Source organism: Armigeres subalbatus, chromosome 1, assembly GCF_024139115.2.
Source record: "Armigeres subalbatus isolate Guangzhou_Male chromosome 1, GZ_Asu_2, whole genome shotgun sequence".
Lineage (NCBI taxonomy): Eukaryota > Metazoa > Arthropoda > Insecta > Diptera > Culicidae > Armigeres > Armigeres subalbatus.
The window spans coordinates 303644293-303667723 of NC_085139.1; the positions used below are offsets into that span (position 1 = coordinate 303644293).

The 23431-nt window shown below is 41.1% G+C and overlaps 1 protein-coding gene across 2 annotated transcripts in view; it reads left to right on the plus strand.

Annotated features, from left to right (window-relative positions):
* Nucleotides 1–23431, plus strand: part of LOC134207851 (all trans-polyprenyl-diphosphate synthase PDSS1) — a 336013-nt gene that overhangs the window by 222262 nt on the left and 90320 nt on the right. For both annotated transcript variants that reach the window (XM_062683802.1, XM_062683801.1), the window contains exon 4: nt 19960–20099. In XM_062683802.1, coding sequence (XP_062539786.1) covers nt 19960–20099 — 140 coding nt within the window. The remainder of the gene's footprint in view (nt 1–19959; nt 20100–23431) is intronic.

A 23431-nucleotide genomic window follows, 5' to 3' on the forward strand; every position in this document is an offset into this window, starting at 1 on the left:
AGTCTCCTTTCAAGAGGCTCGGAAGCCTCCTTTCAAGAGGCTCGGAAGCCTCCTTTCAAGCAACTCTTGCTGGATAGGCCGTGAGTTGCCCAACGTTGATTTTTTTGCAACAAATTTTATGTGTGATTTTCGCAAGCAACGTCTAGTTGTAAATTACAACTTGTAATTATTCGCCAAACGTAGCTCTAAATCCAGTGCAGTAATCTACTTACTTCTTGGGAACCCGCACTTTCGTCATCGCGCCATATGCTGTTGACATTTACTTCTGGTTCTGAATCGCTTTCATATGCATTAAGTTGAGAATTTTACCAATGAGGATATTGATGTTCTCGTGGTTTCCAATCTGCATTTCGATATTCAAATTGTGAGATTTGTCTTCTCCCTTATGCCCAAGCGAGAACGAAAAAGACGATGCGAGGGTCAGTTCCTGCAACCAAATCGGTCTGAGCTGTTATATTTGATGGGAGCGTCTCCAGAGCGTATGGAAATAAACATTGAAGAATATAATCGTTACCCTTTTCACGGTTTTTCGGATCCAGTTTCTTACGTAGCTGTGGATACTGATCCTTAGTTTATTCAGACAAATAACGACTTCGATTCCTGTTTTTCTTAACTTTTGGACTGATATTAAGTTGTGGCGGAGACTTGTGCAGGACGCGCAGAATATTAAGTGGTATTATACGTGGCTATTAGCTCCGATGACAACGCCAACTTGCTTGACCTACAGCTACTGACCATCCTTTGTCGTTTATGATTGCTGGTCAGTGTACAAGTTTCGTGTCCTTGAAAAATAGTCACTCAATCTAGTGTTAAACTTGAATTTTTGAACTTGAACCGTGCTCGCTTTACCATAAATGCGAATTAATAAAAATCGCCTCATTCGTGTTGCTTCACCTTCCGTACTTTCTTCATATGCTTAATTCTTGTTTGACGTATGGCCGGAATTTTCGAATGAATCAGTTCCTCTGTTGATTCGTCTGGTGTGAACGAGGTTTACCAAACAACTTTCTATGAAATCTCATTCAAACGAGTAAACAAGAATACGGGTGTAAGCTTGACGTATGCATGAGTCAATATTAGGATTCTGAAGCCCAACAAAAATGTGGATACATATCTCTAGGTATACGATGTACTGGCGAAGACTTCCTGAGCACTGTTATTGAAACATATAAACAAAAATTAATATATAGCAAATTAGCGTGGTAACTTATTCAATCATGTAATTTGTCTAGCCATTGGATTTACTCAATCATCTAATTTTGGTTTGGATGATTCATATATAAGCAACTCTCCTTTATGCGACATTGATAGTACCGTTGAGTATGGAAGAGATAAAGGAGGCGTAAAATTTTTGATCAGTGTAGCAAGAATTTACAATGAGCTGGAAAACACAGATCCTTCGATTTTCTGAGGAAAATTCTTCTGAGCATCCCAAAAATCTTTTTCCGAATATTTATATATAAATTATTTTATAATTCTTCTGAATTATGCCGAAGCCGATCATTTTTTTCGAAAACTCTTCAATGCAGATGTTTTTTCATCTTTGTCGGAAAATCCGGAAGATATTATCTTCCACACCGGAAGCAATTTGTATCACTGAACAAACCCAGCGTCAGTTTACGTCCTGTCGACATTGTATTGCCGCAATTAAGCAACATAGGTCCATGCTGGCTGCCATACTCCTAAATAGAGGGGCGTGCACATTACGATTCATGGGTAGGACATATAAAGGGATTGTTGAAAAAGATATTGAACAGCTCGGTTGTTGAGAAATCGGTGCAGATTGGATCTATAATGAATTTCAATAATGAAATAATCAAAATATGTGCAGGTATTCTTCAGCTAATTAATTATTGAAAAAGCTCTCATTCAATCTCTCCGATCTTCAGAACAAATATCGCATTTTCAGGTAGCATGACATACATCTTGAAATTCTTATGATTTTCGAATCCAGAAAGGGTTGGGTACTTCAAAAATGTATCCGAAGATTTTAAGGTTTCACTAATTTTTTAACAAATTAACTTTTAAGAAATTCTAACTGGTGGACTAATTTCTGCTCACCAACGCAATCCAGCGCTATTTAATGAAAGAAGAGAACTCGTTGCTTTTAACAGTGGTGTTAGATTGCGTTCAAATGAGCCCACCAGCGACAGGAAAAGCCATTGTACACAAAATCAGTTACGCTTTTTTGAAATGTTGGTGCCCAATTAATAAATCTAGAGTGCTTTGAGAATAGATCGTGTTTGTCTGCGTTTGCTTCCTTTCTCATTTGATTATTACAACACTATATCGTGCGGGACCGAAATCCGTACAGCACCGAAATCCGTCCACCTCATGAGATATCAATAAATTAAAGAGGGTTAAAGGTAATTAATGTAGGAATAATTCGATTCCTTTTTTCTAATGACTTTTTCATATACTAAGGTGCTTAAGTGTACGGATTTCGATGCCCCCCGGTACTAATGTTTACTTCTTTTACTTATTGGCAGATATCTCAAGACAATAGCTTTAACTAGCGCGCTGAAGTGAAAAAGTAGCAAAAAATGCATAACTAGCCAATCTATTAGCGAAAGAGAGCCTCTCCTTTGCACGTACGATCTATTCTTAAGGACATTCCTCACAACTTTGTTGTACGAGAAAGGCAAAAAGTGGCCCGTGCAAACATTTTGTGATCTCACTTTTTCACATGGAAGCTAATTCCGTGAATAAGATTAGCTATCAAGATTTGCAATTTATTTGCCGGAATGTCAACAAATAGACAAAATATTCAAATGTTCGAGGCATGAGACTGCCCTAATCCAGGATTCAGAATCTAACAGTAGTTACTTCCTCGGAAGAATCAGTGTTCTAAGATGTTCCATGATTTCATTGAGTGCAGCAAATACCCCCAGATTACTTCGCAATTACTACTCTTTCTTACAGAATAATTAGGCTCGAGACATCTACGGTATTCGAGGAATGATCAGATATGCTACACGTTTTGATAAACCGATTAAACACCTTACTTCGTCTGATGTTTTTCCACGGCAATCAATCTACAGATCTAATCTGATCTGCTTCATGATTAAAAGTAATAAACCGATTAAATATCCTAAATCATTCGATTTCATTATTTTCCGCACCGATCAATGTATAGACTTAATCTGATTCGCATCATGATAAAATTTCTAGCTTGCTTTAAGGGCACTCTTCACGGAATCCAAATTTTAAAGTACTCGCGTTTTCAAGGGCATATGTACTACTAAATACGGAAGCAACGCACCACTGTCATTTTTATTATTCTAGCTTTGATGCGTCGCAGCAAAATTGAAATAATAAAAATGACAGTTGTGCGATACTTCCGTATCGAGTGGTGTGCTCTCGAAAACGCGAATACTTTTAAATTTGGATTCCGTGAAATAAGTTGCGAATCTTTAAATCTAATATTGTTCACGGAATTAGTTCCCATGTGACAAATCACAATATGCACGGGTCACTTTTTGCCTTTCTCGTACAACAAAGTTGTACCAAAACTTTTCATACATTTTATAACTTTTTATAGAAGGCTCGTAGACCTACAGTGTTGTATACCAATCGACTCAGCTCAACGAAATGAGCCCATGTATGTCCATCCGTGCGTGAGTGAGTGGTAGGTAATTTGGCATAAAGCCGTTTTGCATAATGCCGTTTTGCATAAAGATCTTTGGCATAACGGCCGTTTGGCCTAATAGTTGTATAGTCATCAATTTCGGGATAAATGCAACATATGTTCATTTTTTTATAAATTATTTTTGTTGCTTTTACATCATATTTTGATTTTTGAAATAAAGATTTATATGAAAATCACTTCTCGAAGACATTGGTAGTCTCCATTGAATTCTATCACATCTGCTTTTTGCACTTACCATCGTTTTGCCTCTTGGTCAGTCATAAGATCGATCTTGACATATCACAAAGAGCGAACACTCGGAGCAACCAAATTGTAAGTGTTCAACAACAAAAAATATTTTTTACGCGAAAAAGACAATGAAATCTGTTTTGAAAGTATACTTTATCCTGTAAAAGTCAAAGAATTATACGCTTCATTCTTTAATGTGATTCCAGATATGATTCAGAAATGATTCAGTTAATGCATTTGTTCGGTTAAAAGCAGCACACTTGATTTTTTTTACCGTGATCTCAGCCATTTGTTCAACTTTTACTGAGCTTCGCACAGCCAAGTCCCAGCAAACATGTTTTTCGTTGAGATATCTGTCAAAGTTGCTGAAAATCAGCAAATTATTTGCCGAAACCCAGCTAACAAACCTCATTTTTGACGGGATCAGTCTTTTATTTTGCTGGGCAGACGGCTGTGCGGATTTTGCCGAGCTGCAGGAATAAAAACTGAGTGTGAAGAGAAGGTATGATTGCTTCTTTCAAAGAATGGATTTCCCCAGCAGAAGACAAGAGAGGATATGATTCCATTTTTCAATTTGGACATTTGCTTGATTTTAGGCAAGGAAGGCATGATCCCTTCTTTGAAAGAATGCATTTCCTCAGCAGAAGGCAAGAGAGGATATGATTCCTTCTTTTGTTTTGGACATTTGCTCGGTTTAAAGCAAGGGGATATATGATTTCTTCAGAGGAGATTGATCCCTGCTTTGAAAGGATGCGTCTGCTCCGCAGACATTGGCATTTCCTTGAGGCAAGCGGAGAATTGATTCCTTCTTTAAATTCAGGCATTTTCTTGATTGAGGGCAAGAGAAGAAATATTCCTTTTTACAAAATGGTTCTTTTGCTCGGTAGGCAAGAAAGGATATGATTACATCTCTCAATTCATGCATTTGCTCAGTTTAAGGCAAGGGAAAATATGATCCCTTCTTTCAAACGATGCATTTGCATAGCAGCACGAATGGTGTGGATATGAATCTCCCTTTCAAGTAAGATATTTACTCGGGAAGATATAATCCCTTCTTTAACAGGATGCATTGATGAATGATGCAAGAATGGATATGATTCCTTCTTTCAGTACAGACATTTGCTCGGTTTAAGGAAACGTAGATATGATCTTTTTTTTCAAGTCAGATGTTTGCTCGGTTTATACGGATTTTTTTTTTCGTCTTATTTCAACAAAAAATTCGGTCATACTGCTTCAAAAACGGATCCGAACCACGAAAAAGTAGAAATATGGGAGGAAATATTTTCTTTGTTATCCTCTAGGGCTCCCAAACCTTCCGTGAGTTCAGATCTGGATGATCTACATAAACAACAAAGCGTTTGACGGGGCCTCAATCCTGATATGAATTTATAAACTTAGAGGTGAGCCAGCCAAGGGCTGAAAACCTCTTTAATAAAGATGGTAATAATAATAATAAAGTTATAAATGGTACTTGAGACATAATTAAACTATTTTTATCAAATCGCAGTGTTGCCAGAACATCAAAGGTACTCCAAACTATTCTTGAGTTCAGATCTTGGAGGTCTACAACACGAACATAGTGATTCATATGGTCCTAAGCCTGTGTGTTAGAGGCCCCACACACGCTCCGATTTGTTGAACAACTTTGACTCCGCCCCCAAGTTTGTGCGACCAATTCAGTTTGTACAACCGTCTGACGAACCGTTGGTACAACCAAACCTCCAACAAACGTAATTTTTAGTCGTTTTCTTTGTGTTTATGCTGATGTGTTTGCAACCATGGTTCTTTTTTCACGAATACTTAATTGGATGAATTGAATTGGATTGGAGTGCAATTCGATTGGATTTGAATTGGAATGGGATTAGAATTAAATTGATTGTGTATTGAATTAAATTTTATTGAAACGTGAATGGCATGTTATTGGAATTTTAATGATATGTAATGGATTGGAATGCAATTGAAATTTGTTTAGAGTTGGAATTGAATTTGATTGTGATTGGATTGAAAGTGGATTTGAATTGTATTGGAATCGGATTTTCATAATCCATACAGGAATTCCTACAGATGCTCCTCCCGGAATTTATCCGGAAGTTCCTCCTGAAATTCCTCCGGAAGTTCTTCCAGAAGTTTCTCTCAGAATTGCTCCCGAAATTCCTCGGGAAGTTTCTTCCGGAGTTCCTCCGGAAGTTCATTCTGGAATTCCTTCAGAAGTTCCTCCCGGAATTTGTCCAGAAGTTCCTTCTGAAAGTTCTTCCCGGAGTTCCTCCAGAAGCTCCTCCCTGAAGTTCCTCAAAGAATTCCTCCGGAAGTTCCTCCAGGAATTCCCCCGGAAGTTCCTCCCAGAATTCCCACGGAAATTCCTCCAAAAAATGCACAGGAAGTTCCTCCAGGAATCCTCCGGAAGTTATCCAAGGATTTCCTCCGGAAGTTCCCAAAAGAATTTCCCTGGAAGTTCCTCCAAAAATTTCCTACAGGAATTCCTCCGGATGTTCCTTCAAGAACTCCTCCGGAATTTCCTCAAGGAATTCCTCCGGAAGTTCCTCAAGGGATTACTCCGGAAGTTCATCTAGGAGTTCCTCCATGTATTCCTTTTGGATTTCTTCCGGAAGGTCCTTCTAGAGTTTTTTCTCGAAAGTCCTCAATGTATTCCTCCAAAATTTTTTCCGAAATGTTATTCACTTTCAATCTGTGGATATTCCTTAGAACATTTTTCTGGGAATCTGTCAATGAATTCCTCTAAAATTTGTTTCAGAAGTTCAAGTGCGAATTCTTCCGAGAATTTCCCTGGATTTATTTTTTAGATATGCTTCCTCACAAATTCAATCAGTAATTTAGCAATCAATTCCTCTGAGAAGTTCTATACAAGTTCTCTCTGGAGTTCCTCCAGAAAATCCTCTAAAACTCTTTATAAATTACTTCTACAACTCAACAAACATTACTCAAACTCAATTCTAGAATTTCCAGCTGAAAACTCCAAAAAAAATCTCCAGATAGTTCCTCCAAAATTTCTGCAAGATTTCACTAGAAAAATTCTTCAGGTTTTATCCGATAAATACTATCAGAAATTACAATTTTTTTCTGTATCGAAGTTTTATTCGAAATTTTTGAATTTTTGTGGAATATCTGAAGGAATGCTAATAAAATCCTGGTACAATTCATGGAGAATTTCTAGAAGATATTCGCAAAGAAATGCCTCGCATGAGTCCCTGAAAGAAACTTTCAGATAAGTTTTTGAAGGAATTGGAATTTCCTATTTTCTGTAGACTTTTCTATGAAATTTCAAGAAAAATACTCAAATAAATCACTGAAAAAGTTAGATAAACTCTTGAAGGTATTTCGGGTGAATTGTTGTGCACTGGGAGGATTTCCCGATGGAGGCATTCTCGAAGGAATTCCTAAAAAAGTTTCCAAATTCCAAATGAAATCTAATAATTGGAGATATTTTCAAGGAAGTTCTAATGGAATGTTTCATAAAATCATTGACTCTGAAATTCTTGAGGGAATATCTGTTAGCGTTATAGGAGCATTTCCATAAATTCCCGAAGAAAATGTGGGACATTTTTTGAATAATTACATTGTCAGGCGGTTTTAGAAAAAAAAATGTTTGACCGAGCATACGCTGTATAACAAGGGGCCAAGCGGCGTGGCCAATTTTCATACGGCGGCGGCGCACAGATCTAATATTATCTTATCATTCTATTATTATTATTTTTATTATCGCATATTATCTTATTTTCTGTATTATCGAAAAAATCACTTTCTGCTCCTGGATATTTCACCAGAGGAATTGAAAGCAACAGTGTTGTACAACATCGGACTCCGCCCACCACAAGTCTGAGCAAAATCAAACTGTTTTGATTTCGTCCGACCAACTTAACAACTTTGAAACCGTCCGTCCGACAGTCGTACAACTTGCCCACAGACGGTCCGACTTGGCTCTGACCGAACCAAATTTCATGGGGGCCGAGTCAAAGTTGTACAACACGTCGGAGCGTGTGTGGGGCCCCTTAGTTGAGGCAACTTCATGGGACATCATTACACCAGTATATATAAATCACAACATTCTCAGAGTTCCTGCGATACTCCGAATCATTCTGGAGTTCAGATATTGGAGGTGTACAAGACCAATATAGTGATTCCTAGGTTCCCGAGCTTGTGTGTTAGTTGGGGAAGCCCCATGGGACATCATTACACCAGTATACACAAATCACAACATTCCCATGGTTTCTTCGGTACTCCAAATCATTCTTGAGTTCAGATATTGGAGGTGTACAAGACCAACAGAGTGATTCATAGGTTTCCGAGCTTGTATGTTAGTTGTAGAAGCCCTATGGGACATTATTACACCAGTATATAAGAAATTCAAAATTTCCAGAATAGCTGCGATACTCCATACCATTCTTGAATTCAGATTCTGGATGTCTACAAGACCAACAGAGTGATTCATAGGTTTCCGAGCTTTTTTTTAGTTGGTGAAGTTCCATGGGACTTTATTACACCAGTATATACAAAATACAATTTTCCCAGAATATTTATAGTTTGGAGTGTCGTAGATGTCGAACGAATTCTGTAGTTTGTCTGTAATGGTGTAACGAAGTTCTATGGAGCTATTCCAACTCATAAAACTAGTAGGGACATCGAAGATCTTCTTGTTGATCGATTTGAACATTAAGATCTGTACTCAAGGATAGTTTGAAGAGTCTTAGATGTGGAGCGAAGTAGTAGTATGTCTGTAATGGTGTTACGAGGTGCCGTGGAGCTATTCCAACTCATAAAAGTATTGGGGACATCAAAAATCTTCTTGTTGGTTGATAGTAGGATCTGAGCTCAAAGACAGTTTGGAATGTCGTAGATATTAAGGTGATTATACAATAAAGCCAGAAATCAGCCATTTTGTAAACCACGTGCTTTTCCAATATTTTTTTAAGAGCACGAGATGAAAGAACCATAACGCGTATGGGGCTGAAATAATGGTAGATCGTTTGCTTAGTTATGCTGAACAATCATAATTTGAGTTTCGGCACTGTACGAAAACTATTACGCCAGATTTGGGCTTTTGGAAATGTACACGGTTAGAAAAAAGTACTTAATATTAGGTACTTTTAATTCGCATTCTTTGGTGTGTCTGTAATGGTGTTAGAAGGTACATTGGAACTATTCCAGCTCATAAAACTAGTAGAGACATCGAAGATCTTCATGTTGATCGATTTGAATTTAAAGATCTGTACTAAAGGATAGTTTGGTGTGTCGTAGTTGTCGAATGAATTCTGTAGTTTGTCTGCAATGGGGTAACGAAGCTCCATGGAGCTATTCCAACTCATAAAACTAATGGGGTCATCAAAGATCTTCTTGTTGATCGATTCGAATATTAGGAGTCTCGTAGAAGTTGAACGAATTCTTTAATGTGTCTATAATGAAGTCCCTTGGAGGTCTTGCAACTCATAAGAATAGTTGGGACATCAAAAATCTTCATATTGATTGTTTTGAATATTAAGATCTTTACTCAAGGACATTTTGGAGTGTCGTAGATATCAAACGAATTCTTTGGTGTATCTTTAATGGTGTTGCAAGGTATCTTGGAGCTATTCCAACTCATAAAACTAGTCAGGACATCGGAGATCTTCATGTTTTTGGGCATTTGCTTGGTTTAAGGCAAGGAAAGATATGGTCCTTTCATTAAAGGGATGCATTTATTCGGCAGAAGCCAAGAAGGGATATGATTTCTTCTTTCATTTTGGGCATTTGCTCGATTTAAGGAAAGCCAAGATATTTTCCTTTTTCAAAATGGTTCATTTTCCTGGCAGCCGAAAAGGTGCGGATATGAATCCGCCTTCTAAGTAGGACATTTGTTCGGGAAGATATGTCCCTTCTTTGTAAGGACGCATTTGTCCAGCAGTAAGCAAAAGAGGATATGTTTCCTTCTTTCAATACAGGCATGATGCCTTTTTTTTCAAGTCAGATATCTACTCGGTTTAAGGCAGGGGATGATATGATCCCTTATTTCGAAGAATCTATTTGTCTGACAGAAGAAGCAACAGAGAGGATATGATTCATTCTTTCAATTCGGGTATTTTCTTGATTAAAGAAAGCGCGGATATGATTTTCAAATAATGCATTTACTCGGCAGAAGGATTATATGTTTGACTGTTATAGAAGAGCGCCAAACTGCCATTATGCCAAACGGGGTACAATCGTGTGAGTGTATGTGTATGCACAAAAGTTGAAAAAAAATTGTAACCAACGTTTCATATACTGGCGTAATCTGAAAAAGTGACGTATACGCCATTTTCCAAAAATGTTGTTAACGAGTACTACTCATCGAGCTCTTTAACAGAAAAATGGAAAACATTCATTTTATTTTCATTTATTTAGTTAACATCTAAACAGATAACACTGAATCAACAATTTGACGCCACAATGCACGGTTCGAGGCCGCATCTCTCCATCCTCGGATACGCCCCACGCTCGCCAAGTCGTTCTGCACCTGGTCTGCCCATCTCGCTCGCTGCGCTCCACGCCGTCTCGTACCTGCCGGGTCGGAAGCGAACACCATCTTTGCAGGGTTGCTGTCCGGCATTCTTGCAACATGTCCTGCCCATCGTACCCTTCCGGCTTTAGCTACCTTCTGGATACTGGGTTCGCCGTAGAGTTGGGCGAGCTCATGGTTCATTCTTCGCCGCCACACACCGTCTTCTTGCACACCGCCAAAGATGGTCCTAAGCACCCGTCTCTCGAATACTCCGAGTGCTTGCAAGTCCTCCTCGAGCATTGTCCATGTTTCATGTCCGTAGAGGACTACCGGTCTTATTAACGTCTTGTACATGACACATTTGGTGCGGTGGCGAATCTTTTTCGACCGCAGTTTCTTCTGGAGCCCGTAGTAGGCCCGACTTCCACAGATGATGCGCCTTCGTATTTCACGACTAACGTTGTTGTCAGCTGTTAGCAAGGATCCGAGGTAGACGAATTCCTCGACCACCTCGAAGGTATCCCCGTCTATCGTAACACTGCTTCCCAGGCGAGCCCTGTCGCGCTCGGTTCCGCCCACAAGCATGTACTTTGTCTTTGACGCATTCACCACCAGTCCAACTTTTGTTGCTTCACGTTTCAGGCGGGTGTACAGTTCTGCCACCTTTGCAAATGTTCGGCCGACAATGTCCATGTCATCCGCGAAGCAAATAAATTGACTGGATCTGTTGAAAATCGTACCCCGGCTGTTACACCCGGCTCTCCGCATGACACCTTCTAGCGCAATGTTGAACAACAGGCACGAAAGTCCATCACCTTGTCTTAGTCCCCGGCGCGATTCGAACGAACTGGAGTGTTCGCCCGAAATCTTCACACAGTTTTGCACACCATCCACCGTTGCTTTGATCAGTCTGGTAAGCTTCCCAGGGAAGCTGTTCTCGTCCATAATTTTCCATAGCTCTACGCGGTCTATACTGTCGTATGCCGCCTTGAAATCAACGAACAGATGGTGCGTTGGGACCTGGTATTCACGGCATTTTGAAGGATTTGCCGTACAGTAAAGATCTGGTCCGTTGTCGAGCGGCCGTCAACGAAGCCGGCTTGATAACTTCCCACGAACTCGTTCACTAATGGTGACAGACGACGGAAGATGATCTGGGATATCACTTTGTGGGCGGCATTAAGGATGGTGATCGCTCGAAAGTTCTCACACTTCAGTTTGTCGCCTTTCTTGTAGATGGGGCATATAACCCCTTCCTTCCACTCCTCCGGTAGCTGTTCGGTTTCCCAGATTCTGACTATCAGTTTGTGCAGGCAAGTGGCCAGCTTTTCCGGGCCCATCTTGATGAGCTCAGCTCCGATGCCATCCTTACCAGCTGCTTTATCTTTTTATCTTTAGCTGTTGAATGGTATCCTTAACTTCCCTCAAGGTGGGGGCTGGTTGGCTTCCATCGTCCGCTGAACTGACGTAGTCATCTCCTCCGCTGCCTTGACTTTCACTGCCTGTACTCTCAGCGCCATTCAGATGTTCCTCGTAGTGCTGCTTCCACCTTTCGATCACCACACGTTCGTCCGTCAAGATGCTCCCATCCTTATCCCGGCACATTTCGGCTCGCGGCACGAAGCCTTTGCGGGATGCGTTGAGCTTCTGATAGAACTTGCGTGTATCTTGAGAACGGCACAGCTGTTCCATCTCCTCGCACTCCGCTTCTTCCAGGCGGCGTTTCTTCTCCTGAAAAAGGCGGGTCTGCTGTCTCCGCTTCCGTCTATAACGTTCCACGTTCTGCCGGGTACCTTGCTGCAGCGCAACCGCCCGCGCTGCGTCCTTCTCCTCCAGAATCTGTCTGCACTCTTCGTCGAACCAATCGTTCCGTCGACTTCGACCCATATACCCGACGTTGTTCTCCGCTGCGTCGTTAATGGCTGCTTTGACTGTATTCCAGCAGTTCTCAAAAGGGGGCCCCATCGAGCTCACCCTCTTCCGGCAACGCTGCCTCGAGATGCTGCGCGTATGCAGTGGCGACATCAGGTTGCTTCAGTCGCTCTAGGTCGTACCGCGGCGGTCGTCGGTACCGAACATTGTTGATGACGGATAGTTTTGGGCGCAGTTTAACCATCACCAGATAGTGGTCAGAGTCGATGTTAGCGCCACGATATGTCCTGACGTCGATAATGTCGGAGAAGTGCCGTCCATCAATCAGAACGTGGTCGATTTGTGATTCTGTCTGCAGTGGTGATCTCCAGGTGTACCGATACGGGAGGCTGTGTTGGAAGTAGGTGCTACGAATGGCCATATTCTTGGAGGTGGCGAAATCAATTAGTCGTAGGCCGTTTTCGTTCGTCAGCCGGTGAGCGCTGAACTTTCCAAAAATGGAAAACATGCATGTTGTAAAATGGCTGTTACGTCACGTTTCCAGATTACGGCAGTATAGGCAGGGGTCTTCCTTAGTCGTGCGGTAAGACGCGCGGCTACAAAACAAGACCATGCTGAGGGTGGCTGGGTTCGATTCCCGGTGCCGGTCTAAACAATTTTCGGATTGGAAATTGCTCGACTTCCCTGGGCATAAAAGTATCATCGTGCTAGCCTCATGATATACGAATGCAAAAATGGTAACCAGGCTTAGAAACCTCACAGTTAATAACTGTGGAAGTGCTTAATGAACACTAAGCTGTGAGGCGGCTCTGTCCCAGTGTGGGGATGTAATGCCAATAAGAAGAAGAAGAAGTTATCTTTCGCCGATTTTTTCGGAACAAGTTGCATTCGAAAGGTGGGGAAACCTTGTCGATCGCTATTGAATTTGATAATGATCGGTAATTGCGTTCAAAGTTATAAAGAAAATGGTCAGCATAACCAAAAAGGTTGGTGTCTTGGATAAATGCGAGAAAGGCAGTACACCCGATTCTGTTTTTACACGGATTTTTTTACACGGCCGTGTAAAAAAAAATTCCATACAAAATTTTTGCAAAGTTGCTCCATTTTGCATGATACGTCGAGAAATCATAAAACTTTTTTTACACGGATTTTCAAATTTTGAACTGAAAACTTTTTTTACACGGAACGCATCCCCCGTGTAAAAAAAGAATCGGGTGTACTTTTTGCCTTTCTCGTACAACTAAGTTGTACAGAAAGGCTATCATTTCACTCCTAAAACGAACTTTTCATAGAAGCCTCTGAGACCCATAGTATTATATACCAATGGACTCAGCTCGACGAGCTGAGCACATGTCTGTCTGTCCGTGTGCATGTATGTGTGTATGTGTGTGTGTATGTGTGTGCACAAAAGCTATAAAAAAGCATTTGACAACTTTTCGTGTAGTAATCCTTAACCGATTTTCTCGAAACAAGTTTCATTCGACAGGGGACAAAGACTTGTTGATCACAATTGAATTTTATTACGATCGGTCATTGCGTTTCAAAGTTATGAAGAAAATGGTACATCGCACCTCATATAAAGTTGGTGTCTTAACTAAATGCAAGAAAGGCACCACCAACGCTAGTGAAGTAATCTGAGTTTTTGATTTCATATTGTGACCACGATATTCCTAATGGGGCCTTATTTAACAGAGAACGCAATTCGCCGGCACTGATATCCGACTGATTCGATTTATTTTTCACTGAAAAAAGCCAAATAAAACAATCTGATATCCGACGCCGGCAAGGAGGTCCGCCGTGGTGGAGCTTATTAACGAGGATATCCTGGAGGTCCATGAGGTATAGAGATTTCGCGAACAGGTTTTCTTTAACGCGTAGGTGGCGGCAATAAAGGCCGCGACTGCTTTTGCTAAAATATGCTACGTCCCGGAGATTGTTCGAAACAGCCTGGTTGGTCCCGATGAACTCGATACCGACCCCACGGCCTGAAACTGGCTCATCCGTATATCTGTGTTCCTAATTACTGATTTCTCTCGGCCACCGACCTTCTGAAAGCCATGGCGTTGTCACCCCTGCAGAAATTTTCAGCTATGAAGTTGTTGATATTGGGTTTAGAGGAGTGCCAACTTCTTGCTCCATGCTAGTGGATTCGTGACACTGGGGGGAGGCCGACGTCGACCATCGTATATAGAATCCAGTTTAGTTCGATAAGGGTAGGGAGGTGGCCACGGCGAATGAGGCGGTTTGCGATGGCGAAAAGATGAGATGCCTGTCTCAGCACAGGCAGACTCGGCTGATGTGGAAGGCAGAAACCCAGAAGCGACTCGAGTTGATGGTCGACGACAGGGTACCCATGAGGTAACGGTGGGTAATATATGTGAGTTCCAGGCGGCTATCGATGATGGTCTGCCTGATCCTTGATCGGAACTACGGTCAATGGATATTCCAAGTAACTTGGCAATCTTCTTGTTAAGAATAGGATGCTCTGTCGACTTGACACTTGGTCCGGACAGTTGATGTCGACACCTGCAGACTTGCCCTCTAACGCCCTAACTCGGGGAGCAAACGAAACCACCAACATCTCATCTCGAGACAAAATACCGGCCAATCTCGCTGACCTCTTGCATATCCAAGGTCATCGAGAGGTTGGTGAACCGAAGCCGAAGGCAAATTCGGTTTTCCACAGCACGTTTCGGCATGTTCGGTGTCCCACAGCCGTCGGCTCACCAACCTCTCTTCGACCTTGTATACGCAAGAGATCAGCTAGATAGGCCGATATTGTATGACGTTTCTAGAGATGTTGTTTTTCAGACTATTTCGCCGTTCGTTTAGGAAGGTTTGGTCGGACCAGGCTTTGTTGACCAGCTCTATGAATCGAATTTTAGCGGATGAAGGAAGGTTTTTAAAACCCCATCCCGCCGGGGTCGGAAGAATTCCCGTTGGGTGAAGGACAGCTCGGCGGTAGTAAATGGTAGATTAAAAGAGGAGTTTTGTGAATCCGAAGAGACTCGAATGTTTATGAGGGACGATTATCTGCCAGTGATGGTCCGCTGGAACTCGGCATTGTAATCGCTTACCGAAACTAGACCGGCAAAGTGTGCGTTGGCTACCTCTGGGAATCGGAGTACGATAAGCTGCATCGAGGTGGATGGGGAAAGATCTTTGGGTTTGCTCAGTCGAGAAAACCCTCTCACTGTTTTTCCTTAGCTTCGAGAGTTACTGTCCTGAAGTCGTAATGCTTTTATTTATCGGCCTGCAGGGCACTTACATTGTCAGAATGACCAGTGGGAAGTCTCCGTATCGCTCCAAGGACTTTTCTTCTCGCTTCAAACAAACGACGCGTATCGTTCGACCACCATTGGAGTATCTTTCGTTCAAGCCATGTGCCTGTTTGCAAAATGAAGGCAACGGCGGCAACAAGGACAGCTTGGGTGCATTCAGGAAGGGTTGTCGTTCAAATGTGCATCGAAGGTATTGGTCATATGCCTCCCAGTTGGCGGCATCGTACCGCCATCTTGGTCTCCGGATGATGTCCGGGGGCGAAGCATGGTTGGTGACCGAAATCAGAAAGAGGTTGCTTCCGAATAAATCAGTAGACACATCTCACTTGGGTGCGGGGAGTATAGACCGACTGGCGGTAATCACATGGATGGCAAGGTCCGCCGTCTCAAACGATTGAAGAGACCTTTTGTCCTTTGTATCCCGGAAGGAAATGTTATTTGTGGGAACTGTTATTTTTGGGCAAAGGTTTTTGTTGGAGAAATCTCGCTTAACTTTTCAAAAGGACCTAAGTAACATTTTTTTCATGAATTAATTTGAATAGCGCAATCAACAGAACAACATGAAAGCTTTTGATTCCAGTACTCAAATTAATTAACGAAAAAAATGTTACTTAGGTCCTTTTGAAAAGTTAAGTGAGAAATGTAATTTTCTGGGCAAAGTGATTTTTTGGAAAAATGCAAGTTTCTAGGAAATCATTCTCGACTGTATATTATTGGTAAACTAACGTTTTTTGCGGGTTTCGGCCCCCAATCTACTTAAAATGAGACTTCTGAGCATCTTGAAAGGAGGGTTCCAAGCCCTTTGAATGGAGGTCTTCGTGCATCTTAAAAAGAGGTTTTTGAACATCTTGAAAGTAGGTTTTTGAGCCACTTGAAACAAAAGGGTTCTGGGCCTCTTGGAAGAAGGCTTCCGAGCCTTTTGAAAGGAGGCTTCCGAGCATCTTGAAGGAAGGCTTCAAGCCTCTTAAAGGCTGTGTATATGTAGACTACACTAGACTAGACAATCCTCTTAAAATGAGACTTCCGAGCCTCTTGGAAGGAGGCTTCCAAACCTTTTGAAGAAAGGCTTCCAGACCTCTTAAAAGTAGGCTTCTGAGCCTTTTGAAAGGAATCTTCCAAGTTTCTTGAAAGGTGGCTTCTAAGCCTCTTGAAAGTAGGCTCCCGAACCTCTAGAATGGAGGCTTCCAAGTCTCTTGAAAGGAAGCTTCCGAGCCTCTTGCAAGGAGGATTCTAAGCCTCTTGAAAGAAGGTTTCCGATCCTCTTGGAAATAAGCTTCCGAGTTTCTTAAAAGTAGGTTTCCAAGTCCCTTGAAAGGAGGTTTCCAAGCCTCTTGAAAGAGGACTTCCGAGCCTCTTAAAAGGTTACTTCTGAGTATCTTGGAAGAAAGCTTCCAAGCCTCTTGAAAGGAGGTCTTAAAAGGAGAAGATTTCCCAGCCTCTTTAAAGGAGGTCCACGAACATCTTGAAAGGAGACTTCCAAGATTTTTGAAAATAGCCTTCATAGCTTCTTGAAAGGAGGCTTCCATGCCTCTTGATAGGAGACTTCGTATCCTCTCGAAAGAAGGTTTCCCAGTCTCTTGAAAGGAAGTCTACGAGCTTCTTGAAAGGAGGTTTCCGATTTTCTTGAATGGAGGTTTCCGAGATTCTTGAATGGTGATCTGCGTGCATCTTGAAGGAAGACTTCCGAGCCGAGGCTTAGAGTATCTTTGAAGGAGGCTTCTGAACCTCTTGAAATGAGGCTTCCGAGCTTCTTGAAATTAGGCTTCCGAGCCTATTGAAAGCAGGTCTCCAAGCATCTTAAAAGAAGACTTCTGATCATCTTAGAAGAAGGTTTCCTAGTCTCTTGAAAGAAGGTCTCCGAGCATCTTGAAATAAGGCTTCCGAGCTTTTTGAAAGTAGGCTTCCGAGCCTCTTGAAAGCAGGTCTTCGACTATCTTGAAAGAAGACTTCCGATCCTCTTGAAATAAGGTTTCCCAGCCTTTTGAAAGGAGGTCTCCGAACATCTTGAAAGAAGGCTTTCGATCATCTTGACGATCCAAGCCTATTGAAAGGAGGCTTACAAGCCTCTTAAAGGGAGGCTTCCGAGCCTCTTAGAAGAAGGAACCCGAGCCTCTTGAAAGGATATTGCCGGTCTCCGAGCCTCTGGAAAGTACGCTTTCGAGTCTCTCGAAAGGAGACTCCCGAGTCTCTTTAAAGGAGCCTTTCGAGCCTTTTGAAGGAAGAGAAAGGCTTCTGGGTCTCTTGAAAAAAGGCTTCCGAGCCTCTTGAAAGGAGACTTCCAATCCCTTTTGAAAATAGGCTGCCGAATTTCTTGAAAGTAGGTTTCCAAGCCTCTTGAAGGCAGGTTTCCGAACCTCTAAATGGAGGCTTCCTAGCATCTTGGAAGAAGGCTTCCAAGCCTTTTGAAAGAAGATTTCCAAGCCTCTTAAAGAGAGCTTTCCAAGTCTCTTGAAAGGAGGTTTTCAAGCTTCTGTATGTAGGCTTTCGAGCTTTCCAGTCAACACAAGATCGTGTAAGATGTCATATAAGATGTTAAAGTGGAGGCGATATACGTACTTCCCCATACAACTTGTACGTATATGGCTTCCACTTTAGCATCTTTCGTTGCATCATATACGACTTTGTGTTGACTGGGTTCTTAAAAGGAGGTCTCCGAGCATCGTGAAATGAGGCTTCCAAACATCTTGAAAGTAGGTTTCCGAGCGATCCGCTTTAAGGTGACACGGGAAGCACAAACAATCATCAAATCGTTATCATTTCATCATTGAATGCTTAATTTTTTTTCTACAACAAATATGACATTGGAAAAGTATCACAGGCGCGAGGTGGCAATGCTAGAAAGAGACAAAAGTCAGGAAAAATAACTCGGGGTAGCCCGAGTCACCTTAAAGAAGGTTCCCCAGTCTCTTGTAAGGAGGTCTCCTTGCTTATTGAAATTAGGCTTCCGAGCCTCTGAAAGAGGTTCCCGAGTTTCTCGAATGGAGGTCAGCTAGCATCCTGAAAAAAGGCTTCCGAGCATTTTGAAAGGTGGTCTCCGAGTCTCTTGAAAGAAGGTTTCCGAGTTTCTTGACAGAAGGCTTCCATGCCTCTTGAATGTAGGTTCCTGAGAGTTCTTGGAAAGAAGCCTCCGAGCCTTTTAAAAGGAAGCTTCCTTTTTATTTTTCTTCTTTGCCCTTTATACACTGTGCTGGTATGAGTAAGCAGGAATCAAATGTCTTTGATTTCCTGATCGCCATCCATATGACGTACATTACACATTTTTAGAATAAAAATTATTTATTCTATTTGATGGTCTGAGCTGCTTTGTGAACCATGATAAAAATTGACTTCCCACAACCCGTTTCATGTTTTTTATGCACTGAATGTCTTTCCATCCTAACACAGCTTCAAAAAATAGAAAAGGCTTTCTCACCACTTTCAAAATCCAAACTCGTAAACTCAAAAGAATCGTAACAATGGTTCATTTGTGAACATTAGTTCGAAGTTCCATAAAAATATGGCAATATTGATTACTAAAGACAAATAAATATTTTCTTACTGTTAAACTGATATTTTGTCAGTTGTTCCGTATGAGATTGCTAAACAATTCCACCTGCCCAAACAAACTAACTTACAGCAAACTATGATTTTCTCTGGAAGATCCGTTTGCCAACATGCTTCTATTGACACAGAGCAAACCACTTCGAAAAGGTAATCCACAGTTCAGTTACCGAGCACACATGTCTCCATCCAGTCTCACGAATTCGCAGTCAAACATTTGATCAATCGCTGGCGGAATCCCACATCCGTCACTGACTGTGCCGTTGACCAGCTGAGCTTCCGTCATCATAGAACCCTAACCGTTCAGTTGCAAATGTTGTCTATATTTTACCGATTCTAGATGGCGGGTCCTCAAGAAACTGGTTCTTGAACATTTTAGGCTGCCCAAAAATAGAGCCATTTGTCTTAATTAAAATCCATAGCTGAGACGATGCATTTCGTGTGTTTCGTATTATGTTTGCGCAAACTGGTTCGCGGAAAACGCGAGAAACTGTCCAGCAGGCTGCAGAACGGTATGGATATTAATGCAGTGGCGGCCAAATCAACCCTCTATCATAAAATTGAAATTTGCAATAAATTATACTACACTTATCAATAAGACGGAGCTAACAATTGCATTTTGAATATAAAAATGCTCAATATTCAGCAATTTTTCGTTTATTCAACGAGTTGCAACTCCGTATTACAAAATTTGTTTTTCTGTGGTATTAATTTAGTGGAACACAGACCCAAAATCAATCAAAATGCGAATATTACGAAAAGCGATCAGGCTTCAGGCAATGTTCATTTCATTGAGACGTTTATATTTTATCCATCTACGATCGATAACCTCCAGACGGTTGAAATATGTCCTGTATTAGTATTACATATTCCGATTTTTGCTAATTTTTTGTTTTTTTCTCTTATCGAATGTCCTGCAGGAAATCAACCGTGCCACCAACCACCAAGAGCTGAAAAAGATCGCCGTCTACTACTTCGATGGCCAGGGAAAAGCGATCCGACCGATGGTAGCGATGCTAATGGCAAAGGCCCTAAACTATCACATGCACAACGAGACCAGGTTAGTGTTTTGATACTATTTTTTTTTTGTTTTTCAGGATCATCAGGATCAATTTATGTGTCATGAATAGTTGTGAAGTGGCGAAGTTTACGGGTTAAAAGTTATCGAGTTTCAATTTAGCTATCATAGTGTTACGTCAAAAAGATAGAACCCTGACCGGTTTTCAATACTATTGTAGAATTATTGCAGACTTTTTCGTTTAGAAATTAGAAAATTTGTCAAATTGTTCTTATACGTTCTTAAATTTTAAAAGCACCCTCAACTTATTCAGTAAACAACGAAGACAAACATCTCATGCAATTATATTGAAATGCTTCTCATGTCAATGACCAAACTATGAACAAGTGGAATTTATTATCGCAAAGGGGAAAAACCACGATCTCATCTTTTCCTGCTCAACCCTTCCGTCCATTGCGATCACGTTGGGATCACGCCTTTTCTGGCCGGAGACAAAGAAAACTACTGCTCGTATAATCGCACCGAACAGTGGCCCCAAGATAGTTCTTCCATGGTAGCGGCATTTCACCTTGAACTTGAGCTCGGCTTGCAGAGGATTGTCCGTTCAGGTGCTTCCCACCTGACGCCACACGCACGTAGAAAACTAGTTCTGCACAGATCGCGGGTGCAATCATTGTAAAACGGGGCGACGCACGCTTATTGCACAAAACGAGCGTATGATCGTCCGGAACATCAGAGAGGAGGCTCGCTGGCTGGACCCGATCCGGTACATAATTTGTGTGCCGGTTGAAGGACGCGCGATCCTGAAGATCGTTGACGCTGCCGTACGGCGTCGTTGATTGTCATCCTTTCCCTTTGTTGTGGTGGCGATATAATCGGAATTGAATGACGACCGAAGATGGCAGTGCATCAGCGTGGGATTGTGACCCGGACGATGACGCGTGACGTCAACGAGCTCTGAGTATGTTTTGGGAAATTTCCAGAACCAGAAGTGGGACTGTTTTGCGTTGGTCCTGGGCACGAGATTTGTGTTTTTGGAATGTGGGATGAAGTCTTGGGCGCGTGACTTGTTTTGTGTTGACGTCAAACGCACTGTGCGCGTGCGGTTGCGTCAATTGTAGGGCTTCGATTGGAATTTCATAATATTTATATTGCGAAATTTATATTTTTATAGTCACATGAGATTCGGCGTGACAGAGGTAGTTCGAATGAAAGAACTGCATTAGGTTTATTTTTGTTGGATTTTTGAGGAAGAAAATCTAAAAAAAATAGATTGTGCTTTGTAGCTTTGTAGCGTTTTATGCACAGGAAGATTAGTAGTACAACAAATTTGTCTCCAATTGTTCACCTCTCCACCTCTACATCGTACGCTTCTGGTCTTTGAGATATCCATCCTGAGCTGTTCTATAATCTATTGGTCATGTTGCAACAGTTACTTTCTAAGAAACAAATCCGTGCCGTCATCGTTCTGACCGTTTTCTCTCAGTTTTTGTAAAATTTTCAATCTGATCCCCTTTGTTGCTCGATTGTTGACTCCTTTTTTGCAACAACCACAAATCAAACACACGGATTAGATTGGTAAACATATCTCGAGCTTGAAGTGATGTTCCTATTTTCGAACCAGAAAGCCCCCCTTTTTAATTTATTCGATCCGCTAATAGCTTTGACCGAGAATTTTTTGGAATCAGACTATCGAGAAAATGTGTGAAGTCATGGAATTTTACTCTGTGAGATTAAAAAAGTTATAAAACGTTTATAAAACTTGGGAACAACATTAAACCATAAAAGTGTTGCTGTGCAGGGGTTGTCCTTTTGATCAGCTACATATTGAATGCCTTATCGATAGAACTTTTTTTTATTGCATTATTGTGTAGCTTGAGAATAATGTAGTAAAATATTCACAAGTAAATGTCAATTCATGATTTTATTACCAATTTAAAATTCGTCTACTACTCCCTCATAGCGGATTCAAGACTTTTAGTTCTAGATAGAAACCATGAAAATCTTTATTCAAAATTGTTCGATTAGATGTGGTGCGTTGCTATGTTCGACCGCACCCACAAATGGGCTACCAAGGCAAGATTTTTTTGTGTGAGTTTGTCCCCTTTTTCATCTTTACCTTCCCACGAACGACCAATCGTAAATAGTGTCCGCCTTGAGGTAATTTTCTTTACATTCAAAGTGCACTACAGTTTCATCAGCCATTCTCGGCAATTTGTTTATAACTTTTCTTCAAGATTTTTTTCTGGGTATTTTCATGCCATTGACGGAAGAATCTTTCGAATTTCGCCTGGAAAATCTGATGAACTTCTCCAGAAATTATTTCTTTTTTTTTTTCAAATATATTTATTTAGAAATTATGTTCGGATTTTCCAAAGGAACTACTTTGAAGTTTCGAGAATTCTTGGGAATTACCGAAGAATATTCACGGAATGCTCATGTTAAGTTTCTGTTAAGTATTTTTTGAAACTCATACAGAAATTCTTCATAATTGTAGAAGAATGCGGCTGGTAGAATGGGTGTTTCAACTTTGGCTTTCTCAGTCTAGAATAATAAAGACGACATGACCAACGTTTAAACAGAAAATTCTTCAGAATATCCGCGGGAGAGTCTAGGGAGTTTTCAAGGGAAATTCTCTGGAATTTCAACGTAATGTGCTTAATTTAATTTCCGCGGAACATTGTTCAAAATTTCAATAAAAAAATCTTTAGGTTATAACGAAAAATTGCTTGGATTTTTTAAGGATTTTTTTTTTTGATTTCTACGAGAAATTATTTGTTCAGTAAATATTCGATGACTGCAAGTCATATAACTAAAAAAAAGTCGTATAACTAAAATGCTTTTTAACTGCAATTCGATAGTTGCAACAGTTTTGCAGTTATCGTACCGCAGAACTTGAAAACGATGTCAAAGTCGATGACAGTTGCATTACGCTGCACTATCTGGTACACTTCTATTGCATCTGACGTCGACTGACAACCGTTTGAGATCTAGAATACGTTGCAGTTAGCGAACGACATTCGCTAACTGAAACGTAAACATTTTGTTGTTATCTAACAACTAGTATATTGTCCATAAGAAATTCTTTGGAAATTCCATTGGCTGATAGCAAAATACGGCCGAATTGGTAGTCGGTAGGAAAAAGTCGTTTTCCCTAACAGGTCGTTTGGCCCAACGGGTTATACAGCCAAATGCCAATTACTGAACGGGTACTATGGTCAAAAATGTCCATCTGTTTGGCCAAATGGCATTTACGGCGAAATGGCCGTTTTTGTCAAACGACCTTTGAAAGAAATTTCGTAACCTCTCCACTTTTCAAGTCTATACTGGCTGTTATTCGAAAATGGTTTGACCGAAAATGTAGTTTGGCCGAA